The sequence below is a fragment of the Cyprinodon variegatus genome, unplaced genomic scaffold, assembly GCF_000732505.1.
Source record: "Cyprinodon variegatus isolate N-32 unplaced genomic scaffold, C_variegatus-1.0 Scaffold127, whole genome shotgun sequence".
Lineage (NCBI taxonomy): Eukaryota > Metazoa > Chordata > Actinopteri > Cyprinodontiformes > Cyprinodontidae > Cyprinodon > Cyprinodon variegatus.
Genome location: NW_015150580.1, coordinates 522,551 through 548,141, shown reverse-complemented (window position 1 = coordinate 548,141; position 25,591 = coordinate 522,551). Strand labels below are relative to the sequence as shown.

The following is a 25,591-nucleotide window of genomic DNA, read 5'->3' as shown; positions in this document are numbered from 1 at the left end:
TAATTTTGAAACTAACTGTGTCCTCATGCTTTGACACCTTTAGTCCCTCACAATAGGAAAATTACAACAAGACAATTTGGCATTTGTGGAGGGGACAACTGCATAGTTAAGATTTCTAAATTTGCAGCTTAGCAAACCACAACACTTCTGGACAATGTCCTGATGAGACCAAGTACAGATCTCGGAGAAAGAAAACTAAGCCTGAAGCCTTTTACTTAGACACAGATCCAAAAGCAAGAATAACATAAATAAATGGTAATCTTTAAAATTTGTCTAGACTGAAAAGGTCCAAATGGCAGGCCAGTGACTTTCGCTAATGTTATTAGGAATCTTTATTAGATCATTGGGCCAAGCAATAAGGCAAGCTAAGGAAGCAAAGAAACTAAATCTAGGGTCAGAGAACACAAAATCAGGCTACTGATAGACACTAACATAATATATTTAGAAAGGCTCATCTTTACCTTAGCTCCAATTTACACTGTGTCTTTTCCTCCGTAGTGCAAAGCACAGAGAGGTCTCAACGAGCATGAACAGATCCCTCAATGAAGCCTTTTTGACTTACTCACCCCATTAATTTGATGTACTGTATTATGGAGGCTGTGGTTCTGCTGAAATACAATGGAAGCCAAGGTTTCTTTCATAGGGATTTTCTTCAATCTAGTAACTGGTTTAACTAATCCTTCTCTCAAAAACACAAGTTTCAGGTGACACCATTCTGCTGGTCCTCAAGCACAGCAACACCATGGCCACCCTACCCAGAATTTGGTACTTTGGTAGTGCAGGTAGGTAACAGGTCCTACCTTAAAATGAAGTCAGCATTTTGATAAAGCTGTCAGATAAAGGAGGCATGACCTGCTCTAAAACCTTACTGGTAGCTATAGTAGCTGCTTTGACTTTTAACTTCAGAACACCCAGGTGGAAAAACACCAACAAATGATATTGCACCTAGAATCTTCAACAATGATGCTTTTCTTTTTCAACTTTCTTTTTTATTATCATTAAACTCTCACAAGTACAGAGCAACAAAATTAACTCTCTGCATTTAACCCATCCCCTTGGGGAGCAGTGGGCTGCCATTGTGCGGCGCCCGGGGAGCAATGTGGGGTTCAGGGTCTTGCTCAGGGACCCAGAGTGTCAGTCCGTGGGAGTGAGTGGGGCTTGAACTCAGAACCTCCCAAGTGCAATGTTCTAACCACTAATTCACCACTTCATGCTTTCACATAACACACAAGCAACACATAAGTCAGATTTGTCTGTCCAGAGCAGCTCTTGATGCAGTAGCTCAAGATTCACTCCTTGTAAAGCTTAGAAAATTGTTAAATTTCTCCTGATGTGTCTTTAGAGCCTGGGGTTCTCCCTGCTACCGGTCTATCTTGTTCTACAGCATTTCCTTCCTCCATTCAACTTCCCATCATTATGCTTGGATACAGCATTTGGTGAACAAGCAGCTTAAATTGCTAAAACCTTTTGAGACAGACAATCCTGGTGGAGGGTATCAATGACTGCCCTCTGGACATATGTCAAGTCAGTCATCTTCCACATGACTAAATGGACCGCAAAACGACCATTAAATAACATTGATATGGTAAAAATGCCTTTTGAAATTAAGGTCATTTGAAATTTGTCTGAAACATTGAATTTGGTGTTTCCATTAACTGCCAAAAAAAACTAAATGATGGGAATGTCTAAGTGTAATGACTTTATATAATATAAATATAATGGAGGCTAATCAAGTATTTGTAATGCAGTAAATAACATACTAGAAACTTATATATTTAATCTAATATTCTGTGGTGTACTATAACACATAGCTGGATATCAGCAAACATGAAATTAATAAACAATCGAATATTGTGCCTGAAAATAAAATCCTGATATCAGTTTGTTGCTCTGTAACCTTCCCAATTCACGAACTGCCAGATTTAGAGTTGTTGTCGAGTCACAAGAGAATGCTAACCTGCAGCAAATAGTGGAGAAATGCAGCTCTGAGGGCAAGATTATTCAGAGCTGAAATCCAAAATCATTGGGATTTATCTCCACCCTCTCACTGCTGCAACTACTGATCCATTTTGTTGCTTTTCACAAACCCTAAAGGCAAGGTCTTTTAGAAATTCAATTTCATACTTTGACATGGATTTTTTTTTTTTAATTAAAGGCATATCATAGGCAAAAAAAGTCAAAATGCAGTTAATTTCTGTAACTAAATCAAAGTCTAACATATTGTACACACTGCTAATTGCTATGTAGAGGTTTACAGTTAAATAAAATAAAAAAATAGTTTGTCAAAATCTCATTTTATAAGGTTACAAAAGATAATCTGGTTAAATAAATGTCTTATGGCAATACTGTGGCCTACAAAATAAAAGGGAAGACTGCTAACTTTACAGTTGACTTATAGACAGAAACTGACACATGAAGTCATGAAGAGCTGGACGATATGCCCAAAAATTATATCAAAATATATTTTTTAAAATTTCCTTTAATGTAGCATACAACAATATAAAAAACATAAAAGTCTCAGAATGACTGCCAGGAATGCCCACAAAAGATGCCGATACAAACAGGGCATTATTTTGCTGCTTTGAGAAAACTCCTCCAATATAACTTTTAGGAAATATTGTCTATAAAAAACAAAAACAAGTTTGTGGGACATTCAGAAGAGATTACCTGTTGCTCAGAGAAAAGGGTGACATTGGTCATAACCATGAGTGGAAATTAACTCATTTAGTGGTCGGATTTGTTAAGTGACATATTTTAATTTAAATATCTAATAGGAAAAATATTGAATAACTGAATACCAAATGGAAAAAAACGTAAATAAATATTATTTACACACATAAAAATAAATGATTGAGAAGAATTGAGAAAAATTTCAGAAAAACAAAAATTAATACGTAATATTATTAATATGTATAATATACATTCTGTATGCACAGAGGGAGCTGTAATAGAAGTGAAAAGTATTTTTGTATTTTGAACTGCAGGGGGCACGTGGTAGAAGTAAACTGGATAAATTACCATTTTTGAGAAGTAATACAAATGTATAAATTGTTGGCAATGTTGAACTGTTGTACTGTAAAATAAACAGTTAATAATAATAATAAAAAAACACTTTAAACTTGAACTTTCTTAAAGGGAATTATAGTGTATTTTACTCTTTACTCCAGTTGACTTTGTCAAAAAGATTACTCATAGGGTGACACAAAAGCTTTCTCTTAAATCAAAGGAGTCCAACCAAGGAAAGTTTAGGAACCAAAGGGCCAATTTCAGTCCAGAAATTCCCTTCTTCTCTCGGATGTTTCACTACAGCACATAGCCCTTCTCACATTCTGGGCTGCAGCGCAAAGAAAAAGACAGCGATGCACTTTAAAGGTCTCCTTTTTTCACGATGATCCTGGGACCGATTCACACCTCGCTGCTCCTCTATTCTCCTCCCAGAGCTCTTTGGACAGAGATGCTGCTATTTCCTAAACCTCTAATCTCCATTTTATCGTCTCTTTGCCAAATCAAACCATCTCATACAGGAAAGCAATCGCAGTATAATGCGAACAGGTGAAACTCCATTATTGACAAACTGATTAAGCATGAAACTTAACAGAATAATAGGTACATTTGATAAGAAAATAAAATGATTTTGTTTAACATTGTTTCTTTTATCAACTAATCAGAGCTCCTAGAACACCTCATCAATAAGATAGGAAGTCCTCTGTCATGTCTTCACTTAGGATTCCTCTAAGCAAATACCTGAATAACTGTTAACCAAAACTCTTTGGCAGGACATTTTAGACTGAGATGGGAGCTCTTTAAGATAATTCTGAAAACCTTTGGGAATACAGGCCCAGGAATCTTGGAATAATGATAACTGCTCAGATTTATGTAGATTGAATAGAGTACAGTAGAAGTGGTTTCAAAGCGCCCCTTTAGGACAAAAGCCAGCCGAAAGGCCCTAGGTCTCTAACCAAGTTCAGCCAAGAATGAGACAGCCAGTCAAGGACCCATCATGTAGACAGGGGACATTTTAAACATCTACTACTGTATATGCTAGTGGGAAAATAAACAGCATCGAGTGAAAAGAACATTATATCAACTGTGGCATAAAGCTGGAGATTTCATGGTTTGCTGCAGAAAAGTTTAAGTTTTAGTTTTGCAAGATATTGGAAAGTATTTTTCAGGAATATGTTTCTGAAGAAACATTTAAACTCTGAAAGAACTAGACTCCGCATTATAATGAACCAAAACCTACATCATTAGTTCAACTTTTTTATTTTCTTTAGTCCAACTGTTTTTAAAGTTCTTTTTTGTTTCTGCATTTTTTATTTTATTTATTAATTATTTTTTCCTACTTGCTTTGATTCTGTTTTATTTTCCTATGTTTAATCATGAAAAGCACTTTGCATTGTCTTTGTACTGAATTGTGCTATACAAATAAATTTGCCTTGCCTTGCCATTAAATCAAACAAGAAGTAGCTAAAAAAGGAAGTCGTGTACAGTCCCAGGCTGAGTTAAAGTCCACATGCTTATCTCATTCAGATGCTGTGGCATGGTGTCAAAGAGGCTGTACATGCAAGGAACCCTTTAGGGAGCAGGAGAAACTTTCCTCAGGCTGATGTTAGAGAAAAGCAGAGGACTCCAAGAAGTGTCTTACTAAATTAGCAAAAGGTTTGAGGCTAACTATTATGGCGTACAGTAACCTAATTTTAGGTCATACCTTTACTGACTAAAAAAACGGTTTATTGGGTATATTTTTATGGCTTAACTTTAATGCAATGACCCTTCCACTAAATAAAAAAATATATATTTGCGTTCAAATATCACTTTATATTGGATTTTAACTTGCAGAGATGCACCTTTATGAAATAAAAGACCTTCCAATTTTTTAGCAATGTGAAAAGATAGAATATGATTTTTTTTATTATGTTTATGTTATACTTTATGTTTTTATAATGCAGAATGAAGAGGAAGACTCATTAACAACATGTACTCACCACCACGTCACTTCTTATCTTGCCAAATGTGCTGATCAGATGAGTGTAATGATAGTCATCCATCTGTCTCAGGATGGCAGTCATGCAGGCCACAAAGCTTCCCTGGAAATGAGGAGGAAGTGCATTCAGTAAACAATCAGGTTTAAATCAAAGGAGCGGGGTGGAATGACTCTGTGGCTGTGATTTTGATGGTTTCCGACAAGCTCAGTTGATTGGATTCGACTCTTAACGCGGACCTGGACTCTCCTAGTTTTAGGAGGTGGGCGACCTCACCTAGTGGGTGATCTCATTAACCTGCTGCCCTCCACTCCCCCGCTCTTTGTCTTCACTGATTGTAATGCCTGTAAAATACCAAGAGCTCTGTTTTTAGTGCTGCAGTTCACGGTCTTGGCTGTAGAATATGCAGCTGATGGCCATAAAAGAGAAAAGCTGATGTGCCGCTGACCAGTGAAAAACAGGTTGTTGCTGTCTGCCTGTCACTGCTTTACAGCGGAGGAGTCTTTCCTGACCAGTAAAGTAAAACAAGATGGAGTGGTAGCTGTCTTAGGATGAGGCACTGTGCAGAAAATTACGTTCTTGGGTAATTACACATGAGATTTATGCTGAAAATCAAGATAATCAGCCACCAAGAGAAAAACAAGGGGAAAAGGCTGAAATAGAAAACTAGGAAAGAGGTGTTATTGCTAATAAGAAAAAAAAAAGATGTGGGAGTATTTTTAAACGTATAAACAAATGGTTAAATATGTGTTTCTGATGCTTGTTAACAATAACATGTGGGAGAAGTTCTTAAAAAACTTTCTGTACACAGTTACAAGATTAAAAATAATTAGAGACATTGTTACAAAACTGAATTTAATTAAGAAGCCAAGATGTAAAAAATAAAAACAATCAAACACTATGATCAGTAAGGATTTTGTCCATTAGGATAATAAACCATTATAAACTTTACTGTTTGTCATAAAGTACCCCTTTTTGTGCTGTTGGTTTGACTTGAACAGACAAAATATGCTTAAGTTATTATTTAGCCCTGGTTCTGAACCTAATTGTATAACAATTGAATAATAATAAAGTGAAATTTCGATATATGGTTGAGGCTTTTATTTTGAAGCGAAAAAAGGGTTCTTTCGGCTGCAGTGTTTTTGATGTGTTCGATCAGAGAGAATCCAAGGAGCTGGTGGTTCCATAAACATTGTGGTTCAATAATTGTTTTGGGATTTTGGTTAAATCTATTTATTCCATATGTAGTGTATCTGTGGCTGAGGAGTTTAGGATTCTTTATGTTTTAACAAAATAAAAGTGACAGCTAAGTTTTTTGGTAAACAGCCATGTCATGAAGGATTTCATGTCTGCACACAAAACCCTTAAAAAACTCTACTAGTTTCTTTAGGGAAATAAAAAACAAAAACAAACAAAAAAATTTTTTTAGTTATTAGAACCTAAAACTAGTCATGAAAAAGGTGTATATTGCCTAGCGTGTATTGAAATCAGGATTTAGTAGTTGACAAACATATGTAATGGCCCTTTTGAATCTGGCTGTATTCTTTGCAGTTATTCATGCCAGATGACCTATACAACTGAAATCACATGCCAAAAGAAAACAATAATTAAATAAAAGTAAAGGACACAGAATTTAAAGGTAGTTACATGTAAGGTGAGAATGCAGGTAGTAAAGATGTTATGTCACTGAAATTGTTAGTGTAACTCCCATTTCTTTAAAATGAAAATTGCGAAAGCACCTTAAAACACTAAAAATTTGGACTTTAGAATGTAATAAAATGCAACCAAAGTTACATAATGAAACAATTGCATCAAAATTGAATAAAACTCATGCCGATAAAGATGTAAAATAAAAGACCTTTTAAAATTAGACACTTATTACAAAATTTAGTATGTCATGTTTCATTACATTTTGAAGTCTAAAATGTATCACATAATACACCAATATGTGTATTAATTACATTATTACATCTGGTTTACATCCTTTTTCGTTTTTATATAACATATGCAGTTTAGTGAGATATGTAGGTTTAAAAGGAAATTTAGATTTATTTAGTAGCTAAATCAGGACCAAGCACTTAAGACTAATTAACCTTTTTTTTTAAAGTTCACTCTTGCTTTATTTTAAGAAACATTTAGATAAAGATAAAATGTTAACTTTTTCAGTTTTTAACCATACACAGAAGATTCTGCAGTGAAACTCAAGGTCTACGGAACTGCATTATTTCAGAGGTGTTACAGCAGAGAAATTACTGATATATTATAAAAGTAGTCTAGCCTGAATCAACCAAAGCTATAGAATTTTCTGCATCCCCTACCCACCTGAGCAGAGTGCACCAGACTTTTGTGGTTTGAAAGGACCCTATATCATCATTAGTAGATTTCGAAAAAATAAAATCAACAGGTAATCATTGACTGAGACTCAGCTCCTCTTCCTCTAACTAGTGGTGACTCTTTATTTGTACTATGGATTAATGTGAATAAAACACAAAACCCATCAGTACATCTCCCAAACATCACAGAGCATTAATTCATTATGCATGTTTCCTTCACTTCTCCTAAATAAAGCAAAGAACCACTTCACTCCCCTTTCTGTAATGCATCACATAAATATGAGCAAGACATATGAAATTAATACAGAAATGCACTGAAAGTGTAGAGAGGCTCCTCCATCAATGAGGACATGTAGTCCTCAGCTATTCTCAGCTCTTTAGTGCTGAAAGCTCAGAAAGAATTAAAATTAGAACAAAGGTAACCATGTAAGCAAGCATAGAAAAGAGGAAAATAAGGTTTTATTGCCAACACTGAATAAAAGATTAATTTTGTTTATTCCCATAAACAAGAATAACCCCAAGTTAGCAAGGGTGACTGGATTTTTCAGGAAGACCAGCGTATTCACATGCTTGGCAGTTACTTCATTAATAAAATAAGCAGAGGGCTTCACACAAACAACAGTCTTCAGAAGCCATTGACTTGGTGCAGCATAAAAGAACATTCCTTGAATCCCTTTAGTTGTAAACGAATCCTCAAGATAAAACACCCTCAGCAAACAATAAATGTTGTGAGTCTTGGTGTGGGACTTGCAAAAAGGCTCTGAGGCAGCATACACGACTGTAAGCCCCTTAAGCTGACTCGCAGTTTTCAATCAAGAGTGCCAAAAGAGAAATGATATACCTGCAGCTGAGAAAAAGGGAATTTATCTATTAAATCTGGGGCTGTCTCTTTTCCGCTTTATCAATTATCTCATCAACTATGAAAAAAATAAAATAAAATCCCCAAAGCACAACTTTACTAGCACCATCTTTCACAGTGGATCATCTTACAACTTCAACATACTGTATCAATAAATGGTCAGATATTATATTTGAGGTCACATTTCCTTATTTCAATTTAATCCAGGAACACTTTGTTGAAAGGAAAAACAAAAGTTGCTCCAACTAAAATCAAAGTTTCCTAAAGATAGTTTATGGCGGAAAATACATTGTCATTTTTTTCCCCAATTGCTCTTATTTAGATTATCAGATCAAATCAAGCACTTTTAAGATTTGGACTTGCAAATAATTTTGAAAGTTCATACTGTTTAGCTTTTATCATATAAAATATTCAAGAAATAACACTAAAATGTGTGTTCCAAAATGCAAAACCCAATGATAGAAAACATTTCTTCCCAAAACCTGAGTTTAGACTTTTTTAACTGCACGATTCAGACCTAAATGTAAAACAGAAACCCGATACAACAGAAACTGTGAAGGACATGCTGCAGGATACACAGATGCTCATGTCTGCAAATGTAAACATTTAGCTCCACAGCCCAGTTCACGCTTTACCAGTTTAGCAATGTAACAGTCTTTGCACTTGTTTCACCTTAAGTGATTTTTTATTAAACGGACAAGCTGTGTTTAGAGTAAACCATAAGCTCTCTGAGGCCAGCCAGAGCTCTCATGGCTCATCCCTCCACTTTCCTCACTGGAATGACACCAGTTGTGTTACCATGACAACTCTTTCATTTTATATGGGGGAGTTAAAGGATGGAAGGTAGGTCAAATTAAGCCGTCTTGAGGAGAGGAAAAAAAGATTTTGAGATAGGAAAAAAACTTTATTCCACAGTATTTACAGGCTATCCATCAATTACCTCTTTTATGAATTTGTGATGAAATATGAGAGGATGGCGCTAAAAAAAGCCTTTGCAGATTCTGTCTGACCCAATGACTCACCAGCTGTTTTTGATTGGAGCCGGAACACAGTTTACGAACCACCATCTTTCTCGCAGTGATATAATTTGCCATTAATGCCACAAAATGAAATTATTTATTTGACACAAGGTTGTTACCATGAGCTGTTTTTTTTTTGTTTTTTTTGATGAAGGACACCTGTCAAAATGCAAACATGAGCAACATATCCTACACCATCATCTTCAGGAAGCATCACTGTTACTTTTGCAGCTGATTTTAAAGAACAAGAGAGACTCCGGAGTATCATTCAAATTTAAACACGGTGCAGTCTGCTCTCCAAATAACCTATATGTGTTCAAAACTTTGATGTGTCCTCGAACAAAGTCTGAGCCTCTTTACTCAATCTAAGTCTTGGTTTCTCAGTGCCAAAACAAATACACAGTTAAGACTTTTAATCTCTTAATGGACAGTTCAGTACCAACATATTCCAAAGTTTTTAGTTGACTGGATTGGCACCTGGTAAGTATTTAGATGGCATAGCCTATATACTTATGCTGGTGCAGCGTACCATTTATTAACTAAGCTCTTCTTCCTGCTGTCACAATGTTTTACTCAAAGCTTTCGTTAAGAAAGCTTTGCCTGTCAAAACGTGATTTAATTCAAATTAAACAATGTCCCTTTTGTGTGATGTTTTCCCCGAGGCCCAAAAACAGCAGTAGTCAAACCTCTGTTCAAATGAGCAACTTGGACAAGCTGTTGCTGCGGAGCTAAAGGCCAAAACAAATCTATGCTTCATTGGCATCACTTTCTGCTAATCCAAGACCAGATCACAGGGGCAGCAGTCACAGCAGAGAGACTTCCCTATCTCCAGTCACCTCATCTGCTGGGGGAGGCCAGAGTTGGAGAAAGCTCATTTTGGTCGCTCATATCAAGGATCTTCATCTTCTGGTAAAGCTCCAGATTTCAAGAGCAAAGGTGAGGGTAGGACCGGTAAATGGAGGGCTTTGCCTTTTCGCCACAATTTACCACACAACAGGTTCACAATTCACAACAGCCTAATGTAGCATCTGCATTATAACGGCTGCCACACTAATCCATATATAAACCTCACATTCCAATCTCGTCAACAGGACAATAAAATACGTACACTCCTCTGCTTAAGGTAAGAAAGCTTCTACGGCCTGAAGGGGACAAGCCAGCCTTTATGTTCAAGAACCAAGGCCTTGGACTTGGGTGGTGGTTCTCTTCCTGGACGCTCACACTTGCCCAACACATGCTGTAGATCTTAGCAGGAGGGAGCTTGCGGAACCACACAATCTAATGAAAGCAGGCCTGAAGGTACCTAAGATACTCTGGGCAGGTCTTATTCACCTCCAAAGCCTTGCAAAAGGGTTTTTTTTTTTTTTTTTTTTTTACCACGTCAGTGACTTCAGCCTTTGTGATAAACAAGTCTGATCCAAAGAAAGAGTGTTTCAAAGTTAACACACAGCTTAAGTACAACTACAAACCCCCAATCAGGTGCAAAATCTAGGTGTAATGACTGACTAAGACCTTAACTTTCAGAGATACATAGAGACAGTAGCAAAGTTGGCCTTATCTCACCTAAGTAACATTAACAGATGAAAAATGAATGTCTCAGCTGAACTTTGATAAACGAACCATTGCATTATATTCAAAAGAACTGATTATTGCAAGACTGTCTTCACGATCTGACTAAAAACTCAGACAACTCTAGTTGATCTAGAATGCTGCTGCCTGCATCCTCACTACAATGTAAAAAATGAAACACATCACATTCCAGTTCTAAAGTTCTAACACTGGTTTCCCATATTTTAGACAGAAAAAAAATTATTCTACTATTAATTCTGTTAGTCTATAAATAACTGAATGGTTTAACACCAAAATATATTACAAACTTGTTATCAGCTAATCAGCCACCAACATCTTCTGCCTCAGGTCTAGTCAGCATACCCAAAACCAAAGATTGAGAAGCAACTTTTAGTTTGTATGCTCCACTAATCTTTGACCAACCAATATGTTTAGAGTTACTCTGTTATCTTAACATTAATAAAGTTTGTAGTTTCTCTAATTTGATTATACATTTATTTATATTTATTTTATTTATTTTCTATTCTCTTTAATTGTTCCCATTATTTTCAGTTACCTTTATGCCACTGCAATACATTTATCTAGGTTTTCCTATTTTGTTTCTTTTTTGCATGTACAGAACTGAATTGTCCTGCTAGTGAGATGCGCTATAAACTTTTCTTGCCTAAAGCTAAGACCTGCCGTACATTCAAATATGCTTTTCTATAACTGATCATTGGAGCCACCGCTGCCCTTCTATTATCATAACCCTTTCTGCAAAGGCTTGGCAGAGACACAGACCATCAACAAGGCAGTATGCTTGCTGGGTAATTGGTCTTTTGTTGTCAGTCCTAAATAAATCCCAAATATGATTGTGTGTGGAAATAACTAGACCGTACTTAAAACAGTACTTTGGTGTTTCATGCTCAAAGTCACTTTAGTCCAATGACTTCTTAATCTTGATGCAGGGTTATGCTGGTGAAGATTCTCAGTCATCCAGGTCATAGTCATTCCAAAAAAGTAAAAAAAATAAAAATAAAAATAAATCACTGGACTGTTTTCTTGCGTATGCGCAGAAAAAGACAGCTAACGGGGCACGTAGGAAACCGTTTTGTAAACATATCGCCAAAATGATTGACAATTAGGAGCATTGAAATGATCCACCCGGAAAAAGAACATCCTCCCTAGGATTTGTGGCATCTAAACCATTTTTAGTTCTGTATCATGAGTAAAACCTGACTGAAAAGCTGAGTTTTGTTTTCTTTTTTTCTCTTTAGAGATGTTATAATACGCCTGAGCAGTTTACTAAACTAATCTAAATTGTGAAGGAGAAAAAAAAAAACAGTTATAACTAAGTGATTTACAAGATAAGGAGTAGAAAAATTGGTGCTGTTTATCTTATCTTCAAAGGTCACAAAAGCCATTAACATATCTCTATGATAAAGCTGCAAAAGAGCTACAGTTTTTTTCAGTAGATAAACAACAAAGGAGGCTTTGCTTCTGATATCAATCATGCGGTCTAGGAGCTGTAGATTTCCCAAACCTAGACTTGATATCCATCTTATGCTCCAGGGCAAGTGAAACAGAATTTCAGTAGAAATGAAAAATCTTTGATTAGGGGGCAAAGTCTGATAATTCATCTCACTTCAGTACCTGACAGTGGAGGAGGGGGGGAAATGACATTTACTCAAGCTGGGGAGGGTTTTTACATTAGCAGCTCATTGTTTTAGGCCTTTAATTAAGCCAGTGAGGAAATGGCAGGCCAGTCCTATAGTGAGCCATAACCTGAGCCTCCACACATTTCTAGACGAGAATATACCAGCAAGAAAGCGAGAAAATATGGAATAAAATGAGGATTGATGACCATCACCAGTCAAAATGACTTACTTAATTCCTTTGCCACTCTAAGGTAGACCTAGCTAGCAGCTAAATACAAACAAAATTAGATACAGACAGAATCCTTTAGCTTCACTTGTTTGCTATGTTATATTTGGTGAAGGAGGAGACTTTTCTTATAAAGGAGCATCAAATGTCCACAGGAAATCATAAAAAAGGATTCCCAGGGAAAAGCATCAGGCTATTTTACTGAAATATTTGAATGACAAAACAATGCTTTCATGATGACATTGTTAACAGCACCATAAATAAGACCCATTTACACTATCTTCTGGAAACTGTGCAGAGATGGATCTGATCATGGAGACCGAGATGACTGTTGAGTGCAACTGGTACGCAAAACTGAACCAGACAGCATCAGACACAACCAAACCTCGCTAAACTAGAATAGTTTAACAGTAGGGCTTAGTGCGGTTCAGTTCTGGCACGGTTCTCGGATGACAAAGAACACATGAGCAGACCACATCATCTCCTTACAGTAAGCCACTGTAATCAAGAAACTTCAGACATTCATAAAAATACATGCTTCCTTACCATGCCACACGATTTTCAATGATGATTCTGCTTAGCAGTGTGATGAACCTTAACACCTGTGATTTTTTTTCCTGCGTCTGTAAGCTCTGATTAGACTATCATTTGTCGTATCAACTTCTCAAAAGCCAACTGTCAAGAGAATTCACCGAAGGCTGCCTTCTTCGCCTGACTCTCCACAAACAACAAAATATCACAATCATAACCAAACTTCCAGGATGTTATGTTTCCTTGATTCCCTCTAGAGAGCAGTAGTACCTTAGATCATCACTAGAACGCGAGGAACCGTGCCAGCTAGCATTGTCCGAACTCGGCACGGATTGGTTTTTCAGAGGGGTAGTGTAAATTGGGCTACAAACCTCAAAAGTGGCAAATATATAAATTCAAAGAGTCAAAAAGGGACAGTAGGTGTCAAGCTCTGCCACCTATATTTAACAAATAGAAACCCAGTCCAAATATCCACTAATTAACTCATGCTAAATGGTTAAGGGGGTAAAACTTTTAATTTGGACTTTTGTCTTTACCTTTAAATACCTTTATTTAATTAGCAGAAATCGTTGTATCACAATATTCTAACAGTGCTGTCCCCTCAAATGTTCTAGTAGATCCACCAAATTTGCTACCCTGATTGGACATCAGTCAGTAACTTTCCTCCTCTAGTCAAAGCTCCTCACTTGATGCTAAATATATATATTTTTTCTGTCAATAAGTGTTTTTCATCTTGACTTTGCTTGAAAGCAATGTTTTTGCTGAAATATAAATAATACATGTATTCATGAAGGTGTAAAAATGCCTTCTCAAGCTTCCCTATGTCACAAGATGTCAGGAATAGATCCATATCAAAAAGTATAGTTGGACATGAGAATGAATGAATAAGACTACTGCTGGAAAAGCAAACAGCATGTGGATGATTTTACCTGGTCTCTGACTAGTTTCCCTCTCAATGCAAAGTAAAGAGGACTCCCCCTGCCTTCCTGCTGGCTGCATGTTAGAGCCAAGTGGGTTTGCTGAATCATGCACAAGTGGCCAAGTGCAGTGTATTGTACATGTCAGCTCTACCTCTATTTCACAAGGCAGTGTGAGAAGTGCTCCACACTGTTTTTGCTTTCTTTTCTATTCTTTGACTGGGCTATTTGTGTGCAAGTAGTATACTACTTATACTTAGACAAAACAAATTATTAGTATTTTCTTTTAGTCTGACACCCAAAAAGGACACAATATTAAATAAAATTACACTGCATAGGTACTTACCTAAATAAAACAACAAAAAATAGAAAAACAACATTGTTTTAATCTCTTTTAATCAATATCGTATTACTCTTGTAAACAGGAAAAACTCTGTTTCTAAAAATATTCTGAGGGGATTTTATCCCCAAAGATGCACAAAGTATCATGAAGAATAATGCAAACAACAATCAAGTGTAATTGACGTATTTTTTTGCTAAAACATGTTTGTGGTTTTCAATCTTATACTTTGTAAATGAAAACCTTTAGAGTTCATTATGTATAGGTGTTTCAACTGGGAACAATATCAAAGCTTTGAGTATTGCCTGATACCAATATTGACCTAATATGATATCGGCACAAATATACAAACCTTTCTTGCAATTTTTTTTAGTTCAGAATGTTAGAAAATGCTTCATCAAGTGATATTAATCAAACAGAGAACAAGAACAAATTAAAGTAAATTTAAAAACTATAATAAAAATATAACAGTAATTATTGATATCAACAATGTCATGTTATTGGCCAATGTTGGGTATCTTTTTAACATATATATATCTACTAAATACATCTAGTATTAATAGCTGATCTTTACTGGCATCCCTCTGCCATTAGTGGATGCGTTTTAGGAGAGGGAGAAAGTGGAGGGTAACAAAATGGTGTTTGTTTGGGCATATGCTTGTGACACTGATGCAGTGTAGGATTATGGGGTCTTTAAAGAAGAAAAGCCATGTATGCACTATGGTCTTTTTTTTTCTGGCTGTCAAAAGGGTACGTAATACGAGTGATAAGAGACACAATCTGCAAATGTCACATCAACCTTTATAAATGGAAGGTATTTTCATTAGAAAGGTGTTTGTAATGCCCAAAGGTGTTTCACAAATGTAGAGAATCACACATTTTGGTTGGATTGACTCAGTCCTGTATAACAACTATAATAATAACAATAATTGTAAATAATGGTTGCATTTGAAAGGCAGGGCCTTTCTTTCTTACATAACCATTCAGTGTACTTCTCATGTTTGTGTGGTGATGGAATTTGTAATAGAAAAATGGGGTTCATCTTCATTTCTTAATGATTTTTTAAAGATTACGGTGATGAAGAACAATCAACAATGAAGCTAAACCCAGAGCCATTATTTGAAATTGATTATTAAAAAAAAAAAAAAAAAAAAACAGGTACAAGCTGACAGACTTATATTTAAGTCAGTTTGTTTATCGATTTCATTCAATAAGTTGTTGGTCGGCTTTAACCAATCTCCCTGAAGTGTGTTGACCAAGTACATCTGCCTGCATCTTTGCCATTGGGAGATGCTTCCAGGTATATATATTGATTTACATATATATTTACGAGTGAGGAAGGAATGGGTGAATATACATGTATGCCTTGGTCTGCAATAACAGGTGTATGGATTGTTGTATGCATCCAACTTCTTTTGTCCCTCTGAAGTTTTGAAATTTCTTGGTGCTGCTTACATCTAGTATGTAACCAGAGCACTCCTTTNAGAACAAGAACAAATTAAAGTAAATTTAAAAACTATAATAAAAATATAACACTAATTATTGATATCAACAATGTCATGTTATTGGCCAATGTTGGTTATCTTTTTAACATGTATATATATATATATATATATATATATATATATATATATATATATATATCAAATAAATAAATCTAGTATTAATAGCTGATCTTTACTGGCATCCCTCTGCCATTAGTGGATGCGTTTTAGGAGAGGGAGAAAGTGGAGGGTAACAAAACGGTGTTTGTTTGGGCATATGCTTGTGACACTGATGCAGTGTAGGATTATGGGGTCTTTAAAGCAGAAAAGCCATGTATGCACTATGGTCTTTTTTTCTGGCTGTCAAAAGGGTACGTAATACGAGTGATAAGAGACACAATCTGCAAATGTCACATCAACCTTTATAAATGGAAGGTATTTTCATTAGAAAGGTGTTTGTAACACCCAAAGGTGTTTCACAAATGTAGAGAATCACACATTTTGGTTGGACTGACTCAGTCCTGTATAACAACTATAATAATAACAATAATTGTAAATAATGGTTGCATTTGAAAGGCAGGGCCTTTCTTTCTTACATAACCATTCAGTGTACTTCTCATGTTTGTGTGGTGATGGAATTTGTAATAGAAAAATGGGGTTCATCTTCATTTCTTAATGATTTTTTAAAGATTACGGTGATGAAGAACAATCAACAATGAAGCTAAACCCAGAGCCATTATTTGAAATTGATTATTAAAAAAAAAAAAAAAAAAAAACAGGTACAAGCTGACAGACTTATATTTAAGTCAGTTTGTTTATCGATTTCATTCAATAAGTTGTTGGTCGGCTTTAACCAATCTCCCTGAAGTGTGTTGACCAAGTACATCTGCCTGCATCTTTGCCATTGGGAGATGCTTCCAGGTATATATATTGATTTACATATATATTTACGAGTGAGGAAGGAATGGGTGAATATACATGTATGCCTTGGTCTGCAATAACAGGTGTATGGATTGTTGTATGCATCCAACTTCTTTTGTCCCTCTGAAGTTTTGAAATTTCTTGGTGCTGCTTACATCTAGTATGTAACCAGAGCACTCCTTTTTGTACGAGGCCCCAGAACTGGCTTGGCGAGAAATATGGTAATCAGAAGAGCAGNTGACAGTACTTAAAGCTTTTGTTTTTCAAAGACACTTGACATCCAGTTGGATTGAATTTCACTGTCTTGGTTTGCTAAGTAGATGGAGATATAATCCATCAGATTTGAAGAATCCAGCAAAATTTGGTTTCAGATTATTGTTGTCCTTTTTGGCAAAAAAAAGAGAAGCCAAAACAAATTGTCCGTTTGCTTATTTCAATTCATATTTTAAAAAAAATGTATGCATTAATTTGTTTAAGCTATTGCATAGATTCACATTTAAATAAGCAGAATGTTCTATACAATATTTTTCAAGCTTTCAAATACTCCTCTTTGATGCATTTTAAATGAAAATACCTTTAAGACTGGAGCAGAAAGGGACACTTTACCTTTGACATTTCTGGTGGACACATTATAGATTTCCTTCAGTAGCAGAGACTTGCTAGGGCAGTGCTGCCGCACACCAGACACATCATACAGCCTCTAAGTTCACTCACTCTATCTCAAACCCATACACACACAAAAGAGCTCTTTTCCTTTCTCTGTTAGTGCCGCTGCGACACAAAGCTAGAATCAACTGACAGCTTCATTCATCCAGGACACTAAATATTTGCATGAAGCAAATTGCTAGATTGGAATCTAGCTTTTCTGTTTGGATACCATTATAAATGTTGTGACAATAAATAGTTAAATATAAAAGTAGAGTGTCCTAAAAGAGATAGTTGACTACCATAAAAAGTGTTTAATTATCTATGTTAATTAACTCAACTTTATTGATCTCACATTGGAGAAATTTACCTCCGCATTTATCCCATCCCCTTGGGGAGCAGTGGGCTGCCATTGTGTGGCGACCAGGGAGCAGTGTGGGATTAAGGGTCTTGCTTAGGGACTCAGAGTGGCAGTCTGTGGGAATGAGTCTCGAACTCAGAACCTCAGGAGTCCAAGCTCTATGCCCTAACTACTAGGCCGCCACTCCCCCCAACATTTATGGAAATGTCTATAGAACTAAAAAGACAATTAGTTACTGGTCGACTATAAAGACCATTATTTTCCAGGCAGGAGCTGAAATAAAACACAGGAAATCTACTAATGTAAGCAACTTACAGTCATTACAAGTGACATCAAGCTATCGTTAAATCTAGTACAAGACCTAAACGTTGACATTGTTCACTGTGACATTATTGCTGAAATTATTCGGCTTTCTCCTGTGCTGAAATTACAGCCTCTAGCAGCTTGGCAGTGCAATAACAAAGCTTTGAGCTAGACATGTTATTGTCAGTCTGAAAAAGAGCAAGCACTCTATAACAAGTGTGCCGTGCTGTTTGGCACCTGGTACACAATAATGCAGGAATATATATATATATATTTTTTTTTATCTTGAAAGCTTTTACGAGTGCTGCAGTTGGTTAAAGATAAGTTGAAGAGATTCACGATGAATTTAAAACATAAAGGAGTGAAATGCGAAAAAACTTCCAAAATGTTATGTTCTCTTTATATTTCGCTGCAGTTCATTTACAACAATCAAGATATATAGTCCCTGTTATTTTTCAGTTATATTTAGGACTTTTGATACCCATTTAAGATACAATTAGAAAGAGCTTTACTTAAATTCTATTAAAAATTATAGTTTTTTCCCCCTGTAACTAAGAAAACAGAAAATGAGACAAAGCTCCCCCTGTGCTGTTAAATAAAAACTTTATGAAGTTGTTCACACATACCGACGCATACACTGTGCAGCAGCTGCTGTCTGTAGAGCTGCGGCTCATTACCATGAGACCTGAGGCTTCCAGCAGAGCCTGGGTTTTCCCCAACACAGAAATACAGCTCTGTCTCTAAAGGAGTCGGCTGCTTTTGCACAGATCCACTCCTACAGGATCAGGATTTTGCAAAGGGAATTCTCTCTACTTCTGCTTTAGGGTTCATATTCTGGTCTTTTATTGTAAAATTCAAACAATAACTAACTTTAATTTTTCAACGTTCTTATCTTCTTTCTAAAAGATAAAAAAAAAAAAACATAGCAATTCATTGAAGATATTTCCAAAGAGCTCTAGTTTTGTATAGGACCAAGACTTTTTTCCCCTGCCTCTTCACCTTGGCTCGGCAGGGGACAACCTTGGACTCTGTCGTAGGATTAGAGGACGGGATAAACAGGCTCATCACGCTGGGGTGGGAGTGTTTAAGTGAGGGCTTGAATCACAATGTGGTGCTTCTTAAATGTTGGCCTAAGTTCTGTGTGATTGTTCTGGGCTGGTTGTGGGTTATCAGGATTTGGATGGGGGTCAGGCGGATAAATTCAATTCAGTTCATTTATATAGCGCCAATTCACAACACATGTCATCTCAAGGCACTTTACAATTCAACCAGATCATACAATAAAAATGATAAAAAGTTTTCCATCTAAGGAAAACCAGCTGACTGCATCTACTCATTGACTCGAAGGCAATGCCTTACACCAAACATGCTTGTAACGACAGTGGAGAGGAAATACTCCCTTTTAACAGGAATAAACCTCCAGCAGAACCAGGCTCAGTGTCAGTGGCCATCTGCCGAGGCCGACTGGGGTTCAAGGAGGCAGAAGCAGAGATACAAAAAGAAGCAGAGATACAAAAGGCAACTGTCAACCAGCTCCACAGGCAGCCCCATCCAGGGAAACACACAGCCAGGCAGACAAACTCCAAGCCAGCTCCCATGTCAGAGGATAAAGAGAGCACATCCAGCCAGTCACAGTCAGAGAAACAGGACTACACTGAAAAAAAGCCAATCTCCAATGAATGGACTATTGGATAAATGGAAGGTTGGTGAGAAGAACAAGGAAGGGTTGGACAGATGGATAGATCATCAGATCAAAGATGAATGAAAAGCGTGATAGATGAAAATGTCCAAAGTTTAGAATCACATAATAGGAAATTTAATCTAGAGATAACAATATTCTCAACATTCTCCACCACTTTTAAAACATCTGGAATTTTTTTGAAATTTCCTCTAAAGGAACCCAGTTGCTTATCTCTTCCATTCCTCGTATTCCGCACATCTAATTAGTTTTGCAAAGAAAAACAGATTTCCTGGTGCACAAACAGGCGTTAACTATTGCTTCGCCTAAGGCAGATGGATAAATAGCTGAGAGGAGATCAGGCAAACAAGCTCCAGAGAGCGAGGGACAAGCAGATGGAATCATCTTCCCACACGGAAGGAGAAGAGCTCTGATGAAGAGGAAAAACTGCGATGGCAGAAGGTGAACCGTGTTGTCATGACACTCTTAAGACTGATCACACCTGACAAGCACGGCTCTATGGAGATGTAATGCAACAGCAGAATTAAGGAAACAGGTGTGCAAACAAACCGGCATGTCAGGAAGACATCTGCTGTCGCTTTTGTTGGGAAGACGCAGAGACAAAGAGCAAGTTTGGAAATCAAATAAAAACTATGATGAACTGAAGTATTTGTGAGCGCTGAGAAGTTTAGGAAACTGCCAGATGTAGCCAAACCTTGAATCTCTACATTACCACCCTAACTCCTCCCTTCAACTCTGCTTTCCATTCTCCCTCCCCCTTTCACTTAATCTCTCCCTCTCTCTCCCTCTCTCTCTCTCACCCACCTTCATCCACACTCAGACACACACAACAGAAACAGAGGAGAAAGCAAGAGAGTGGAACTGCGGCGGCATGATGGGGATATTCTGTCTGCGTGGGATCCGTCACTGAGGTGTCCGGAGTTCTGCTACAGCGTGCGCAGCTCTATGTGTGAGTGTGTGCGTGTGTGTGTGTGTGTGAGAGGGGGTGAGTGTGAGTGTGCATGCATACAGGCGTGATTGAGTGAAAGCAATTGACACCGTGAGAGGGGGGGTGGGGGGTGGGGGGGAGTGTTGACTCAGTCCGGACGCCACAGGATCAGAGGACGCGGATGTGGGACAACTACTCCCAACAGCTGCAGCCGCTGCTCTGCATGCCTTCACGCCCTCTCAACTTCTGCCATGGAAAAGCCTCTGCTTCCAGCTCGTCTCTAATCCTCTGAAGGGAAACGGGCATGCATCAGCGCAAGTGGGGATCTAGGCTATCACATCTTTTACGTCAGCATCTCACAGTCTGAGGTGAGTTGCTGCTCTTTGGTCTCATCTGCTCTCATGTTTCATCACTCATTCCTACAAACGCAAGAAAGGAAAGTCTGCTCAAGCAACATCTGGATGGTGGAGAAATCCAAGGAAATCGAAAAGCTGGGAGGGAGGAAGTCTCGAATAGGTACCAAGGAATATATTTACAGAAGATTTCCTCTTAAAGTCATCTGATAAAAGAAAAAACAACCAATATGTGTGCAGAAGAGAGAAGTACATCTTAGATTTCAAGCTAGGGTTAATTTTGAAAAGACGCTTAGGGAAATGTATTTAATTCGTAGAATTTTCAAAAAAATACTTGAGGTCAGCCTACTTGTATCGAAGTAGATTTTTAATCATATTGTGAACTTGACTGAATCAGCTGAACAGATAAAAACAGGAATTCCTAAATAAACTGCCAAACCAGCAAAACATATACCTTATACTGTAAATGAAGGCCACAGTTTTGTGCAGCGAACAAAAAAGGTTATGAGAGCTGCATTTAAAATAGAATACAGGCACCTTCCTATGGATCAGAAATAGGTGGGGTTTGCAGATGTGTGGCGAGGGATGATGAAGAGAAAAGCTTCACGTGTCCATTGTCCTTCAATTGCCACACAACAAAACCAGCAAGAGCCACAATCATCCTCTCAACTCTCCTCCTATCTGTCGCCTTGTCTCTCTTTCAAACATGGCTCTCATCATTACTCTGATAGCGTCAATAACCCTCTGCTCTATTTCACATTCAAAAAACGTAAGACTTTTTTTTTTAAAAAGGTGGAAGGCAAATGAGATGTGCACCAATATTTTGTGCCTGAGAAACTGAGCAGGAAAGGCTACAGATCCTTGTGCTACTGGTTCAGCTTCACACTCAGCACAGATTACTGACAGACCTTTACAATGAGAGTTAAACCTGTCCTCAAATATAAAGTAGGTAAAAAAAAATAGAAACGAAAATAGGAAACATGACCATGGCTGAAAGAAATTCAAGATTAGGTGTTAAAGTCACAACATCTATGAGCTTGGAAAGGTTTGCATAACCAATGTCTGAACAGTGAACAGTGGTGAACTTTCCTCGGAACAACTCCCATAATTACTTCTAGAGTGCATCAATGATTCCTTCAGGAGGAAACATAGAACATCTTGACACAGCAGACTTCCCTCGCCTTAGTTACAGTCAGTGTTCATGGTTCAGCAATAAAAATGAAACTGGCCAAAAATTTAACAAAAATCATCAGGATAATTTCCGAATTTATTAATTTGTTTTAATATGACAAAAGTGGAACTTTTTGGAAAGTGTGCCCCACATATTGGATGTAAAATAAACAGAATACCAGAAACAATATACAGACAGTGAAGCTTGGTGGTGGTAGTGCCATGCTATGGGGCTGGGGCTGATCTGGAGTTCAAGGACAGTTGGGTTACATTGCAGTATTGTTACACTGCATTCACCAGTGAATGCCTGACCTTTAACAACCCATTCTTGCACGGAGGCCAAACAAATATTATGGGTTAAAGTTCCAGTTTCGCTATGTAAAAGACTTGCTGTAAGCTAATTCACCCAATGCAACAAATTCCTTTAGAGTTTTATAATTTATTTCCCCACAAAACCTGATTTGAAAAGAGAAATCAACGTTTTATAACAAGTTTGCTTTCTTTTGCTCTTTTTTTTTTTTTATAAATAACGTAGATAAATTTGGCTGAGGATTTAAAATCCAGAATAAAATAATAAAAAAAAAATAAAAGCTAAATCAGAAGAAATCTGCAAATAGGCAAAGACTTTTTCACACATCTGTAAGAAGAGCTTTTAAAATCCGCCTGGGAAAACTGTCCAAATGAAGGTTGAAGTGAAGCTTCACCTCCCATGGCCTCATCCTCGCCGGGACGGATACTCATTCATCCAGAAAACAAATTACTGCCCTATGAAAGAATGACTGCTTCTGGAACAAGCCAGATGTTGCCTTTCATGTGCTAATAGGATTATTAATTAAGAGTCAGTTTTTTTTTTTATCCAAGGGAGGACCACGCAGCTCAGGTGAAACGTTCATATGGGCTGCCGAGGAGGGAGTGTGTGTTTGTGTGGATTTTTGTGACTGATGTCGTACATATTCACGCCTGATCTCACCAGTGTGTTAGTGTGAGCTGAGAGTGTAAAGCATGTGTTTCGCTCTGCTTCGTGGTAGGGGCCCAACCAGCTGGGTCTACAAATTGCCCCGAGGCAGATGAGGAGTATCCGTGGAATTTACATCTTTAAATTAGACGACATTTATTCAAGTTTGGATAAGTCAAAAAATATATTTTTAAAGACAAAGTAAGACCAACACACCTGACCAAAAATAATGAACCTTAACTGCTTTCTAAGATGAGAAGTAATATCCATAAATGTGAATAGGTATTTTGCCTCTAGCCTGCAAATCCAGTGTTTCAGAGCAACTGAAAGTATTTTCAAAGTCGCTTAATCTCTGTTTTACTCTCACATTGTGTTAAATAAGTATATTTACCCAAAGTTTGATGTGGCCAACATATTTGTTAAATGTCTGCTAGGTTTAGACGGGATGACTGTGCTAAACATAAAATGAGGTTTAGGAAAAAAGATAAGGTTTTAAAAACGCATCATTTTTTTCCTTATGTTTACAATACATTGAAAGAGATGTCAGAGTGATGGCAATTTTCTCTAACTGTGTTAGGCAAGAATACCTAAAGAGGTACCATATGTCCCATTTGCACTACCCTTCTTAAACCATGCCGACAGTGGGCACAGTAACCGAGATAACTGTTGAGTGTATACGGAACACAACTGAACCGGACCATGCCAGACACATCTGAACCGTGCTAAATCTACAACTAGTTCAACAGTAGGGCAGCTGTGGCTCGGTTCTTCTGATAACAAAGAACATATTTTATTAGATTCAACTTTATTGTCATTACACAGGTAGAGGTATAAGGCCATGAAATGCAGCTTAGGTCTAACCAGAAGTGCAATAGCAGCAAGTGCAGGATAAATAATGGTTGCATAAATACAGGACATGGGTTTCTACTGAATAAATATAGAGATGAATACCATTATAAACAGAATTTTACTAATAGATTTGTCCTAAGAATATAATATATAGAGCAGATCGTATCCTCTCTTTACAGTCAGGTCCCAGTATTTGCGGTAATACACATAAGTTGCTTGCCAACTGCCATAAAACAAGAGAAGAACTGTAAAAAACAATCGAAATCTTCTCAACACTACACTTTATAAAATGGTTTCAAAAGAGCATGCTGCGACGCCGAGAATGCCTTATTCGCCTGAATCCCGAAAACAACGAAATATCACAATCATAACCACACATAACTTCTTGAATGTTATGGACACCATCTTTTTGATTTGCTTGACTCTCTCCTTCAATCCTAGAGAGCTGTAGTACAGTAGATCATCACTAGGAGGCGAGGAACCATGCTAGCGTGATGTGTAAACGATCGTAAGAACCAAGCTCGGCACGTTGACTGATCCAAGCTCAGTCCAAACTGGGTACGGATCGGTTTCAGAGGGTAGTGTAAATGGGGCAATAATCTGTGCAACAAGCTTAATTTAGTGGATGTCTGTACTTTTGCATTATTTAGTTTGTGCATTGAACTCAACGTAACAGTTAACTAGTTAGAAACGCTTATTATAACAGCAATCATTAATACAATTATTTAGCAGCAGTGAAGCTTACTTATTCTGATAGACTTCAAGACAGGTTATAGTTTACATTATTTTGTAAAGAGGTCAAAGACTCCTTTCACCACAAATGCTAGGATTGCTTAGCACAACATAATGCACATCTGTATTGCAATGGAGGCATATATGGTGTGTTAAGAGAGAAGAATTAAATATTTTGGCTTAAATTGGAAAAGCCATTACAATCATAAGGAAAGAAAAATGACAGGATGAAATGGAGGAAGGAAAGGATATGGTGTTGGGGAGCAGGGAACCGGTAGCAACTTTTAAATAAATTTATAAATCAATGACCTGAATATTAAACTACAGTATATTTGATAAAAGAAGCACGTTTGTCAAATTTTCTGTGCTGCTGCATGTTTTGGGAATGAAGTGGACGGTTTTATTAACAGCTCAGAGGCTATTCTTTGACACAAGCTATTGATCCCAGCAGGTGAAGAAAAGAGTGCAGGGTCAATATCTTTGGAGCCAACATGTTAATCATTAAGCAAAGACGTGTGTTTGATCTATAGGCAAAACTACAAAAATCTCATACATCTAAGATTACATAACCTTGTCACACAGATGCAATTAAAATGACTTCAGCGTTGCCCTTTTGATCATCTAAACTAGGGCTGGAACACTTCATCGGAAAGATCGATTAATTAAATAATAGTCAACTAATGCAGTAATTAAGATTAATAGTTAAATGGAGTATAGAGACTCTTAAAGATGCCTTTAGCTGAAAGAGAAACCCACTTAGAGCAGTAAATATGTCAAA

General features: G+C 37.2%; 2 protein-coding genes across 2 annotated transcripts in view; one reads left to right on the top strand and one right to left on the bottom strand.

Annotated features, from left to right (window-relative positions):
- Positions 1-25,591, bottom strand: part of dock1 (dedicator of cytokinesis 1) — a 255,571-nt gene that overhangs the window by 92,826 nt on the left and 137,154 nt on the right. The window contains exon 28 of the mRNA XM_015375901.1: positions 4,986-5,087. Within this exon, the coding sequence (XP_015231387.1) occupies positions 4,986-5,087 (102 nt within the window). The remainder of the gene's footprint in view (positions 1-4,985; positions 5,088-25,591) is intronic.
- The window catches only part of fam196a (family with sequence similarity 196 member A), a 41,188-nt gene continuing 36,529 nt past the window's right edge, over positions 20,933-25,591 (top strand). Inside the window, exon 1 of the mRNA XM_015375926.1 lies at positions 20,933-21,122. The gene's annotated coding sequence lies outside the window, so the exon portion shown is untranslated. The remainder of the gene's footprint in view (positions 21,123-25,591) is intronic.